This window comes from Ictalurus furcatus, chromosome 24 (genome assembly GCF_023375685.1).
Source record: "Ictalurus furcatus strain D&B chromosome 24, Billie_1.0, whole genome shotgun sequence".
Taxonomy (NCBI): Eukaryota; Metazoa; Chordata; class Actinopteri; order Siluriformes; family Ictaluridae; genus Ictalurus; species Ictalurus furcatus.
The window spans coordinates 1,842,512-1,856,030 of NC_071278.1; the positions used below are offsets into that span (position 1 = coordinate 1,842,512).

At 45.7% G+C, this 13,519-nt stretch overlaps 1 protein-coding gene across 4 annotated transcripts in view; it reads left to right on the forward strand.

The window, feature by feature from the left end:
* tanc2a (tetratricopeptide repeat, ankyrin repeat and coiled-coil containing 2a) overlaps nucleotides 1-13,519 on the forward strand; it is a 131,477-nt gene that overhangs the window by 109,190 nt on the left and 8,768 nt on the right. For all 4 annotated transcript variants that reach the window (XM_053613353.1, XM_053613354.1, XM_053613351.1 and 1 more), the window contains 13 exons: nucleotides 158-389; nucleotides 1,055-1,224; nucleotides 1,606-1,884; nucleotides 2,179-2,510; nucleotides 3,609-3,717; nucleotides 3,852-3,974; nucleotides 7,685-7,921; nucleotides 9,416-9,589; nucleotides 9,678-9,771; nucleotides 9,980-10,113; nucleotides 10,281-10,404; nucleotides 10,628-10,803; nucleotides 10,907-11,039. In XM_053613353.1, the coding sequence (XP_053469328.1) occupies nucleotides 158-389; nucleotides 1,055-1,224; nucleotides 1,606-1,884; nucleotides 2,179-2,510; nucleotides 3,609-3,717; nucleotides 3,852-3,974; nucleotides 7,685-7,921; nucleotides 9,416-9,589; nucleotides 9,678-9,771; nucleotides 9,980-10,113; nucleotides 10,281-10,404; nucleotides 10,628-10,803; nucleotides 10,907-11,039 (2,317 nt within the window). The remainder of the gene's footprint in view (nucleotides 1-157; nucleotides 390-1,054; nucleotides 1,225-1,605; nucleotides 1,885-2,178; nucleotides 2,511-3,608; nucleotides 3,718-3,851; nucleotides 3,975-7,684; nucleotides 7,922-9,415; nucleotides 9,590-9,677; nucleotides 9,772-9,979; nucleotides 10,114-10,280; nucleotides 10,405-10,627; nucleotides 10,804-10,906; nucleotides 11,040-13,519) is intronic.

A 13,519-nucleotide genomic window follows, 5' to 3' on the forward strand; every position in this document is an offset into this window, starting at 1 on the left:
ACTACACGTGATAACCGCATGAATAAGGACAGCGAGGAAACAACGATACGTCAAACTGAAACTCAAGTACAGCCCTGATTAAAGGTGACGAGGAACATCGGTTAACGTAAACTAAATCTGAATGTGTTTGTGTGGGGGTGTGTGTGTGTGTGCGCAGGTGGTGGCGTATCACTACTGCCAGGCGGATAACGCGTACACGTGTCTGGTGCCGGAGTTCGTACACAACATCGCGGCGTTGCTGTGTCGAGCCCCTCAGCTGCAGGCATACAGAGAGCTCCTGCTGCGACAGCCGCACCTACAGAGCCTCCTCAGCCTGCGCTCCTGCGTCCAGGAACCGATCACGGCCTTCAGCCGCGGCCTGCTCGAACCGCTGCACGCGCTGCACAGGGGTGTGTATATATACACACACACACACACACATTTATACTGCGCTGTAAATGTATATCAACCTCAGCATTTCAGAAACGCGAGCCGCGTCGTCGTCGTCTCTTCACCCGACTGGTCTCTGTTCACGCTAACATCAGTGGGAAAAGAATCGCCGAGTCATTCTGCTTGCTAAACTGTGTCCACTGCACCTCTGCGGCGTTCGCGACTGCACGAGTGCATTAAATCCGTTTGAAACGACTTGATCAGAGCGAGACATTCACTACCGCGTGGCGAAATCGCTGCTAGCAAGCTAGATGTGGCGTGAGGTTAGCGTAGGACTAGCATGAGGTTAGCAAAGAATGGTATGGGATGATAATACTGTTAGCGCTACAGCTTCAATCGATAAGTTGATTGATTGTTTTAGCATGGCCTAGCTGGTAGGCTGGTACATTGTTAGCATAATTAACCATTAGGGCTAATCACTTTCTACAGTCCTAAGTTGACACTTTGGATTTCGAGCGTTAGCATAGACTGGTATGAGGCTAAGTAATATTAGCAGTTAATCCGCTCTTGTTAAACTCGCTAGTTTGCGAAGAAGCGCTCAAGCGCTCAAGCACTCAAGGCGGTGTATTCCTGAGTTGCGTGAGGAAATCTAGCGCAGTAAATGTTGTGCATGGTGCTGTTTCAGAGCGTAAGGTGGCATGCGACGAAGACCTGATCGTCCTGATCGACGGCCTGAACGAAGCCGAGTTCCACAAACCGGATTACGGCGACACGATCGTCTCCTTCCTGTGTAAAACCATCGAGCGTTTCCCTCCGTGGCTTAAACTGGTGGTGACGGTCAGGACTTCGCTACAGGTGTGTGTATGATTCTCACACACACACATACACACACACACACACACTCAGAGAGAACGAGTGATTTTGGCATGTTAGCCTCGCCTGAAGTGAAGCTAGCATAGACTGACGTGATGTTAGCATAACTAATAACCTCATTATTTTCCATGGCCTTGAGTTTCTTGATGGTTTTAGCATGTTAGCATAGTCTGTAGCGTGTTTAGTGTAAAGTTAGTACAGTCTAGCATGATGTTAGCATAGATTGTTGTTAGCTTAGTAGGTAAGTAATGCTACCTACCTACAGGTTAGCCTGGCTTGGTGTGAATTACTACAGACTGGCATGTAGTTAGTATGACTAACCACACAGCATTTAAACCCTTCCCCCCTCTCCTTCTCCGTTAGGACGTCACTCGGCCGCTGCCGTTCCACCGGATCTCTCTGGACCGTCTGGACGAGAGCGACGCCATCGATTCGGACCTGCAGGGTTACATCCTGCACCGCCTGCACTCCAGCCAGGAGATCCAAAACAACGTGGCGCTGAACGGGAAGCTGGACAACGCCGCCTTCGCCAAACTCAGCGCTCACCTGAAAGGCCTGAGCCGCGGCTCGTACCTGTACCTGAAGCTGACGCTCGACCTGATCGAAAAGGGCTACCTGGTCCTAAAGAGCTCCAGCTATAAGGTCAGCACCGAACTCCTTCTTTCCAGGGCAACATGGGGTTAGCGTGGACCAGTGTGCTGTTAGCGTAGCCAAGTATGAGCTTAGCGTTGCCTGATTTCAAGGGTAGCGTGTTGTGAAATTAGCATACCTGGAAGTTTTAGCATGTTAGCAAAGCCTAGCATAGCCTGAGATACTGGTGTGAGGTTAGTATACTTAGCGGAGATCTATATTTGTAGTATTTGTATATTTCATGGTGTTTATCAGTGGTTTGTTTGTTTGTTTGTTTGTTTGTTTATTTATTTATTTATTACTCAGGTGGTGCCGGTGAGCCTGGCCGAGGTGTACCTGCTGCTGCTGAACATGCGTTTCCCCACGCAGTCATCGTTCGAGCGAGTGCTGCCGCTGCTCAACGTGGCCGTGGCGTCTCTGCACCCGCTGACGGACGAGCAGGCGTTGGGGGCGGTGAACGCGGGGGTCGTACGCGGCACGGCGCTCCACTGGGACGACTTCCAGCAGCGCGCCGAGCTCCTCGCACCCTTCCTCACAAAGAGGAGGGACGGCACGCGCATGTTCGTCCACGCCTCTTTCAGAGAGTGGCTCATCTGGAGAGAGGACGGAGAGAAGACCAAGTTCCTCTGTGACCCCAGGTCAGAGGTCAAAGGCCGTGAATTCTTTAAAACACCTTGAACAAATGCATGCACATGATTAATATTCTCTTTAGGTACAGTAGGTCCTTTTTTCTTTATATATTTTATTAACTGCGCTGCAATTAATCATAATTCATGATCTGCAGTATTAATTAGCATAGCTACAGCTGATATCCGATATCAGGTTTATTGATCAGGACGCTTTTGTTCAAAAATTCATTAATAGAATACTTAATTGACTAAGTGTTTATTTACATCCTAAGTGTAAACGAAATAATTACTACATTTAAAAAAAATACACTTCATTAATTAGCTGTTCTATCGAGCACAACAAACATTTGGGCCGTTACATATACTATAAATATTGTATTTAATATACTGTTTATTTATTTATTTTAATTTACTTTGAGTTTGTTTGTAGTGTCATTTTGCTTATGCTTATCTTTTAAAGATACACATCATTAATTACATGCGTTTAACGTACTATTAATGTATTTTATTTTTTTTTAGAGTTTTTATTTACAAAATAATTCATTCCTTGGGTATTATTTGTTTGTTTGTTTGTCTGTAAGTATACGTTTGCTTATGCATAGAATTAAAAGCTACACTTTAATTACACATAATTAATTAGCTAGTTTATTAACCTATTTTAGTATCATTTCTTAGCTGGTTCTTAGACTCAATTAATTTCATATGTCTAATATGCTACTTATTTATTTTAATGTTTTATTTATTTATTAATGTATTTATTTGATTGTTTGTTTGCTTGTTTAGATATTATGGGTTGATTGTGTAGAATTTAACAGAAAAGACATTTTTGTTTGTTTAAAGAGTTAAAGTAGAGTATCTCTGGAAATATGTGGAGTTTATGTAATGTGCTCAGTTTAGAATTTATTATTAAAAATGAAACAAATAAAACCTACGTTTTTTTTTCAGTTTAATGGGGGAAAAAAATGTAATTCTGTAAAGGTCAGGAAAGGGCATTCGTAATTCTTTAAAATATTCTTTATATATTAATTGTGATGCTGTTTATATAATGGTGATTCTAATGTCATGATCTGTGTGTGTGTGTGTGTGTGTGTGTGTGTGTGTGTGTAGGAGTGGTCACACACTGCTAGCCTTCTGGTTCTCGCGGCAGGACGGCAAACTGAATCGTCAGCAAACCATCGAGCTCGGCCACCACATTCTCAAAGCACACATCTTCAAGGTACACACACACACACACACACACACACAGACACTTGTACATTTAAGCTTAGCGTGACACAAAGCTAACACACACATTAACACCCAGAATCTCAGGAATGCTCGTTTTGATGGAATGTTTTTTTTTCCTCACAGGGTCTGAGTAAGAGGGTCGGGGTTTCCTCGTCTGTGCTGCAGGGGCTGTGGGTGTCATACAGTACAGAGGGTCTGTCTGCTGCTCTCGCATCCCTGCGCAACCTCTACACCCCCAACATCAAGGTAACACCATCTGACCATCATCAACACCACCAACACCATCTCATCACATAACACCAAATCCGTATCACCAACACCATCGCATCACCACCATCACTAACACCATCACCACCTCACCATCACCAACACCATCTCATCACATAACATCATCACCACCTCACCATCTCCAACACCATCTCATCACCATCACCAGCAACACCACCAACACCTCTCAGCATCACCTCGCCATCGCCAACACCATCTCACCAACACCAAATCCGTATCACTAACACCATCTCATCACCACCATCACTAAAACCAACACCACCTCACCATCACCAACACCATCTCATCACCATCACTAGCAACACCACCAACACCAACACCATCTCATCACCACCATCACTAAAACCAACACCACCTCACCATCACTAGCAACACCACCATCACCAACACCATCTCATCACCACCATCACTAAAACCAACACCACCTCACCATCACTAGCAACACCACCATCACCAACACCATCTCATCACCATCACTAGCAACACCACCAACACCAACACCATCTCATCACCACCATCACTAAAACCAACACCACCTCACCATCACCATCACTAGCAACACCACCATCACCAACACCATCTCATCACCACCATCACTAAAACCAACACCACCTCACCATCACTAGCAACACCACCATCACCAACACCATCTCATCACCACCATCACTAAAACCAACACCACCTCACCATCACCATCACTAGCAACACCACCATCACCAACACCATCTCATCACCATCACTAGCAACACCACCAACACCAACACCATCTCATCACCACCATCACTAAAACCAACACCACCTCACCATCACTAGCAACACCACCAACACCAACACCATCTCATCACCACCATCACTAAAACCAACACCACCTCACCATCACCATCACTAGCAACACCACCATCACCAACACCATCTCATCACCATCACTAGCAACACCACCAACACCAACACCATCTCATCACCACCATCACTAAAACCAACACCACCTCACCATCACCATCACTAGCAACACCACCATCACTACCAACACCATCTCATCACCATCACTAGCAACACCACCAACACCAACACCATCTCATCACCACCATCACTAAAACCAACACCACCTCACCATCACCATCACTAGCAACACCACCATCACCAACACCATCTCATCACCATCACTAGCAACACCACCAACACCATCTCATCACATAACACCAAATCCGTATCACCAACACCATCGCATCACCACCATCACTAACACCATCACCACCTCACCATCTCCAACACCATCTCATCACCATCACCAGCAACACCACCAACACCTCTCAGCATCACCTCGCCATCGCCAACACCATCTCACCAACACCAAATCCGTATCACTAACACCATCTCATCACCACCATCACTAAAACCAACACCACCTCACCATCACCAACACCATCTCATCACCATCACTAGCAACACCACCAACACCAACACCATCTCATCACCACCATCACTAAAACCAACACCACCTCACCATCACTAGCAACACCACCATCACCAACACCATCTCATCACCACCATCACTAAAACCAACACCACCTCACCATCACTAGCAACACCACCATCACCAACACCATCTCATCACCATCACTAGCAACACCACCAACACCAACACCATCTCATCACCACCATCACTAAAACCAACACCACCTCACCATCACCATCACTAGCAACACCACCATCACCAACACCATCTCATCACCACCATCACTAAAACCAACACCACCTCACCATCACTAGCAACACCACCATCACCAACACCATCTCATCACCATCACTAGCAACACCACCAACACCAACACCATCTCATCACCACCATCACTAAAACCAACACCACCTCACCATCACCATCACTAGCAACACCACCATCACCAACACCATCTCATCACCACCATCACTAAAACCAACACCACCTCACCATCACTAGCAACACCACCATCACCAACACCATCTCATCACCATCACTAGCAACACCACCAACACCAACACCATCTCATCACCACCATCACTAAAACCAACACCACCTCACCATCACTAGCAACACCACCAACACCAACACCATCTCATCACCACCATCACTAAAACCAACACCACCTCACCATCACCATCACTAGCAACACCACCATCACCAACACCATCTCATCACCATCACTAGCAACACCACCAACACCAACACCATCTCATCACCACCATCACTAAAACCAACACCACCTCACCATCACCATCACTAGCAACACCACCATCACTACCAACACCATCTCATCACCATCACTAGCAACACCACCAACACCAACACCATCTCATCACCACCATCACTAAAACCAACACCACCTCACCATCACCATCACTAGCAACACCACCATCACTACCAACACCATCTCATCACCATCACTAGCAACACCACCAACACCAACACCATCTCATCACCACCATCACTAAAACCAACACCACCTCACCATCACCATCACTAGCAACACCACCATCACCAACACCATCTCATCACCATCACTAGCAACACCACCAACACCAACACCATCTCATCACCACCATCACTAAAACCAACACCACCTCACCATCACCATCACTAGCAACACCACCATCACCAACACCATCTCATCACCATCACTAGCAACACCACCAACACCAACACCATCTCATCACCACCATCACTAAAACCAACACCACCTCACCATCACCATCACTAGCAACACCACCATCACCAACACCATCTCATCACCATCACTAGCAACACCACCAACACCAACACCATCTCATCACCACCATCACTAAAACCAACACCACCTCACCATCACCATCACTAGCAACACCACCATCACCAACACCATCTCATCACCATCACTAGCAACACCACCAACACCAACACCATCTCATCACCACCATCACTAAAACCAACACCACCTCACCATCACCATCACTAGCAACACCACCATCACTACCAACACCATCTCATCACCATCACTAGCAACACCACCAACACCAACACCATCTCATCACCACCATCACTAAAACCAACACCACCTCACCATCACCATCACTAGCAACACCACCATCACCAACACCATCTCATCACCATCACTAGCAACACCACCAACACCAACACCATCTCATCACCACCATCACTAAAACCAACTCCAACTCAGCATCACCTTACCATCACCAACACCACCATCGCCAACAGCATCTCACCAACACCAAATTTGTATCACCAACACCATCTCATCACCACCATCACTAATACCAACACCATCTCACCAACACCACCAACACCACCAATACCAAACTGTATCACCAACACCATCTCACCACCATCACTAACACCATCACCATCTCACAATCACTAACACCATCACCATCTCACCATCACTAACACCAACTCCATTTCACCATCACCAACCACACTAACACTAGAACCAACACTATTTCACCATCATCACCAACACCATCCCATCTCACACAAAATAGCAGCATGAATCCGTTTGTGTTTTCACACAATGCCTAGTTACGGTTGCTAAGATATGATTGGTTGAAATCTGACCCTAGATCACATTCAGCTCATATGTCTCTCTCTCTCTCTCTCTCTCTCTCTCTCTCTCTCTCTCTCTCTCTTTCTGATGTAGGTCTCTCGTTTGCTCATTCTGGGCGGAGCCAACGTGAACTATCGTACGGAGGTGTTGAACAACGCTCCGGTTCTGTGTGCGTATGCACACCTGGGTTATGTGGAGATGGTGATGCTGTTGCTGGAGTTTGGCGCTGACGTTAACGGAGCATCGGAGAGCGGCCTCACACCTCTGGGCTACGCAGCCGCCGCCGGTCACCTGACCATCATCACCACCCTCTGCTCAAAGAACGCACAGGTCAGTAGTGGGGGTTTGAGCGGCGATGGTGGAGGTTGTGTGAGCAGCTGTGATTTAATAGTGTAATAATGAATTTCCCGAACTGTGAGAGTGCTGTAGATCCACCTGATAAATAAAAACACTGATCTTACTCTAATCACGTGGCTGATTCTCTGTACATGCACAGTAATGCTGAAGGATGGATAGGTGGATGGATGGGTTTGTAAAGGATGAATAGAAGAATGGGTGGTTGGAGTTGTAAAGGATAGAAGGATGTGTGCAGTATGAATGGATGGATTTAGAAAAGGATGGATTGATAGATGTTTGGGTTAAAGGATTTGTAAAGAATGATTGATGGATGGATGGAGGGATGGAGAGATTTGTTAAAGATTGATGGAGTTGGAAAGGGTGGATGGATTGATGGAGTTAGAGAGGATGATTTGATAGAGGGTTGAGTAAAAGGATTTATAAATAATGATGAATGGATGAATGGATGGATGGAGGGAGAGAGAGATTTGTGAAAGATGGAGGGAGTTGGAAAGGATGGATTGATGGATGGTTGGGTAAAAGGATTTGTAAGGAAGGATGGATGGATGGATGGATAGATAGAGGGAGTTAGATAGGAAGAATGGAGCAATGGATGGATTTGTGAAGTAGAAATGGATGCAAGGATGATTCAAAGGCTGGACAGAAGGATGTGGATGAATGGATAGATGAATGGATGGATTTGTGAAAGATGGATGGAGGAATAAATGGATTTTGGATGATGGATGGAGGGATGGATGATGGATGGATGGATGTATGATGGGTGAAAGATGGATGGATGGATGGATGATGGATGGATGGATGATGGGTGAAAGATGGATGGATGGATGGATGATGGATGGATGGATGATGGGTGAAAGATGGATGGATGTATGATGGGTGAAAGATGGATGGATGGATGTATGATGGGTGAAAGATGGATGGACGGATGATGGATGGATGGATGGATGTATGATGGGTGAAAGATGGATGGATGGATGATTGATGGATGGATGGATGATGGGTGAAAGATGGATGGATGGATGATGGGTGAAAGATGGATGGACGGATGATGATGGATGGATGGATGTATGATGGGTGAAAGATGGATGGATGGATGGATGATGGGTGAAAGATGGATGGACGGATGATGGATGGATGGATGGATGTATGATGGTGAAAGATGGATGGATGGATGTATGATGGGTGAAAGATGGATGGATGGATGGATGATGGGTGAAAGATGGATGGATGTATGATGGGTGAAAGATGGATGGACGGATGATGGATGGATGGATGGATGGATGTATGATCGGTGAAAGATGGATGGATGGATGGATGATGGCTGAAAGATGGATGGATCATATTTCACTTCTTCAGTCTCTTATTCTGTTTATGGATGTTCTTTGAGTTACAGTTGACTTTAAAAGATTTGATGTTAATAAAGCAGGTGTGTGTGTGTGTGTGTGTGTGTGTGTGTGTGTGTGTTAGGTGGACCATGTGGACAGGAACGGTCAGTGTCCCCTGGTGCACGCAGCTCTGAGAGGACACCTGGAGGTGGTGAAGTTCCTGCTGGAGTGTGAGTGGAACTCTGAGGTGGCGTTCAGCAAAACACACGCTGTACAGCAGGCTCTTATAGCAGCCGCTAGCATGGGTTATACTGAGGTACTCTCTCTCTCTCTCTCACACACACACACACACACACAGCCTAGACCAAGCACTCACACTCCTGCATGTATGTGTGTGTGTGTAGATTGCTTCATACTTGCTGGACCTTCCAGAGAAAGACGAGGATGAGGAGGAGCGCCCTCACATCAACAGCTTCGACACACTGTGGGGAGAAACAGGTGTGTGTGTGTGTGTGTGTGTGTGTGTGTGTGTGTGTGTTGTTTAGAAGTAAATAAATATTATACATGTTTTCTGAAAGTTTTCTCTGTCTCTCACTATGTCTGTCTCTTTGTCTGTATCTCTCTCACTCTCTACTCTCACTATCTGTCTCTCTCTTTCTCTGTCTGTCTGTCTGTCCGTCTGTCTGTCTGTCTGTCTCACTCTCAGCTCTGACTGCAGCAGCAGGCAGAGGGAAGTTGGATGTGTGTAGGTTGTTGTTGGAGCAGGGAGCCGCCGTGTCTCAGCCTAACCGCCGTGGTATCGTGCCGCTGTTCAGCGCCGTCCGTCAGGGCCACTGGCAGGTGAGACACACACACACACACACACACACACACACACACACACACACACTGACTGCCCCATAGCATAGGAGGGGTCCTCTATTAAGTTCACATTTTGGTGACAGAGTTGAGATGCCACCTGTATCATTATTCTGTGTGTGTGTGTGTGTGTGTGTGTGTGTGTGTAGATTGTGGAACTGCTTCAGAATCACGGCGCCGATGTGAACATGGCAGATAAACAGGGCCGCACTCCTCTGATGGTGGCCGCGTCTGAGGGTCACCTGGCCACGGCAGAGTTCCTGCTGGAGCAGGGTGAGTGTGTGTTCTCACAACACGCTAACGCTAGCACCATAGCGCGTCCGCGAACGGCACAGTCGAGAGCCGAGGAGGAGTTGATTCATTTTCTACAACTCCTTCTTTCAATCAACGCGCTTGTTCTATTACGGTATCGTTTCTATAGTAACAGCTGGTTCACAGGGACTCGTACAGGACAGGACCTGTCTCTCATCACTGACCCCTGTGACTCCGCCCACAGGTGCTTCGTTGGCTCTGATGGATAAAGAGGGGCTCACGGCACTGAGCTGGGCGTGTCTGAAAGGCCACCTCCCATTGGTCCGCACGTTGGTGGAGAGAGGAGCGGAGACGGCTCACGCCGACAAGAGCGGCCGTACGCCGCTGGACCTCGCCGCCTTCTACGGAGACTCGGAAGTGGTGAGAACATTTCCCCTGCCCTTATATGGATTTCCTGTGCCTTAGTAATGGGACTGAAATGCTAAGCCTTCGATGTGTGTGTGTGTGTGTTTGTTTTGCACAGGTACAGTTCCTGGTGGAGCACGGCGCCATGATCGAGCATGTGGACTACAGCGGCATGAGGCCTCTGGACCGAGCCGTGGGCTGCAGGAACACATCGGTGGTGGTGGCCCTGCTGAAGAAGGGTGCCAAGATAGGTAAGAGAGAGAGAGCGAGCGAGAGAGAAAGAGAGAGAGAGAGAGAGAGAGAGAGACAGGACAATAAGACAGGGAGCTGGAGGAATGAAGGCAGACAAGCAGGAGGACGTTTTAAGTGGAGCACACCACAGCACTGACACTAATAATCAGTTTCAATAAGTGCATATTCCATACATTTCCATATTACAACTCAGGACAGGTAAGAAAGAGTGCATTTAAATATTAATTAGCATAAAACCTTACTTAACTATGTGTGAGTGTATAGTGTATTCAATTTCTCAGTCAAGTCTTAAAGTTAAAAACAATATAGCATTTTATTTTTCACTCTAAGTCATATATTTCTAGTAATAATATGAATGGGACCTTTATTTATTTATTTATTTATTTATTATTAAATATAAGGATTAATAAACAATTCAGGTAGAGGCTTCTTCATGCTATGCTTTATTTATTTATTTGTTTGTTTGTTTACATTGTTTAAAAAAAAAAAGCATCCACATTTATCTGTTATTTATTTGTGTGATTTTATACGGGAGGAAGAAGTATTTATCCCCAAGACAAACCACATCTGTTAATATAATATTGTCTGTTTGTTTTTTGTTTTGTTTTTTTTTTAGATGTATGTGATTTTTTTAAATTATAATTTTATGTATAACCAACCAAAATATCTATGCAATAGAAATCAAAGTACATAACTGTAAATGAGACGAGACCGCGACGAGGGGATGCTCTATCAACATAAAGTGAATACGCAAAAGTAAAAGCACTTTTTAAAAATGAACTCATAGTGGAAAATAAAGCCTTCGTCCAGTTCTTATTCAGTTCTGAGGCTTTTATTCCTCCTCTGTGTAATTCCAAAAAAAAAAATGAATAGAAAGAATTGTTGTTGTTTTTTTTAATGAAAGTGTTAATCCCGTGTGTAAAATAGCTTTAAAAACGGATGAGCAAACAGCATTGTTTATTGTAGGCGTGTGATCCATGCCATGTTCAGATCAAAGCTCATACATCTGCAGTAAAAATACAGAAAAGTGCACGGGCTAAATGAATGACTTCTAAAACCGTTACAGCACTTCCAGGGTTTCACGATGGTACGTCATGGTGGAACACCGTGGTAACTATGGTTTGAGGCCAACCCGAAAGTTTTTTTATATTCGAGACGCTTCGTCCGTAACGCACAAACAGATTCGAAGGCGAAGTTACCAAACAGGAACTGAGGCAGTAACTCTGCAACAACTTGACCTTTTGCCTTCAAATGGAGTACATCTCTTTAAGAACAACCACCGATGGTCCTAATGGCTTCTGGTCTTCTTCTGTCGTGGGGAAGTTGTGGGGCCTGAAAGTGCTTGGGCCCTTAATCGCTGCTTGTATCTTGTATTATCAGAAATAGCTGGATGTTAATGCAGTGGTGTGTCTGTATGGATTTACTTCATGCAACGGCTTTAACTAAAGAGATCTGGTGAAGTAAATACATGTTTTGAAAACATTCTATAAACGTTACACTACACCAAAACCCCGGTGTTTCATTTCAGCCGAATGCACCGACATAGCGGTGATTCATCATCAGTGTGTACTGAGAGAGGCCACTAATGCTGCTGCTCCTGCTTTTAACCCTGCTGTGCGTTCGCTGCTCTTCTTCTCCTCTCATTTCACGCCTTTTCACACCTCTCACTTGGTTCTGTCTCTCTTCCTGAATCTTACTTATCCCTCTCTCCGGGCCGACATCGGACCTCTAACCCCGTGGTGATTCGTTCACCCCACTCCCCTGTCTCCCTGTCGCTTGCGTGACCTCCCCCTCACCTCCCTCTCTCTCTCTCTCCATAAGCAGGATGTCAGACCCTCCCCAGCAGGGCCAGAGGTAAACCCCTTCCTCACCTGTGTGTGCGCCCTCATCTGCCATTTCCAACCATTATTTGTATATGTGTGACCCACTCCACATCAGTACCCTTCTTTGATGGTCTCCTTGTATGTGGTGTCCTCGTAGAAGCTCGTGGACCGAAGCACAAATCAGTCCAATGATACTCTTTGATGTATGCCGTTATGATGCCTGCCAAGATAACAGACCGATCCCAAGCCCCGCCCACACTCGGTTACTGTTGCTATGTAGGTCAGTCTGGAGTCATTAAGTTAAGTGGCTAGCCCAGGAGATCAGTTTTAGAAAGGTTTCAAGTAGGAAAGGTTTTGGATTCTGGTTGGTCAGAAGATCTGTTTTAATGGTAACACTGCTCCGATTATTTTCCCGTAACAGCATGCCCCAAAGTGTTTTATTCCTTATTCATCAAATGGATGACATCAAAACAAAAAAAAAAGATCTGCTGCTCTCAGCTTGAACTGGTCCAAAAGCGTATTTGACGAGAACAAAGAAAAACAACTCAGAATTCCTGCTCTGAACGTTGGGACGATCTCCTCAACCCTGAGTCAAGCAAGCGATGTCATATCAGCATGGCTTCCGAGTTAAGTCGAACACAGCATTAGTAAGAACA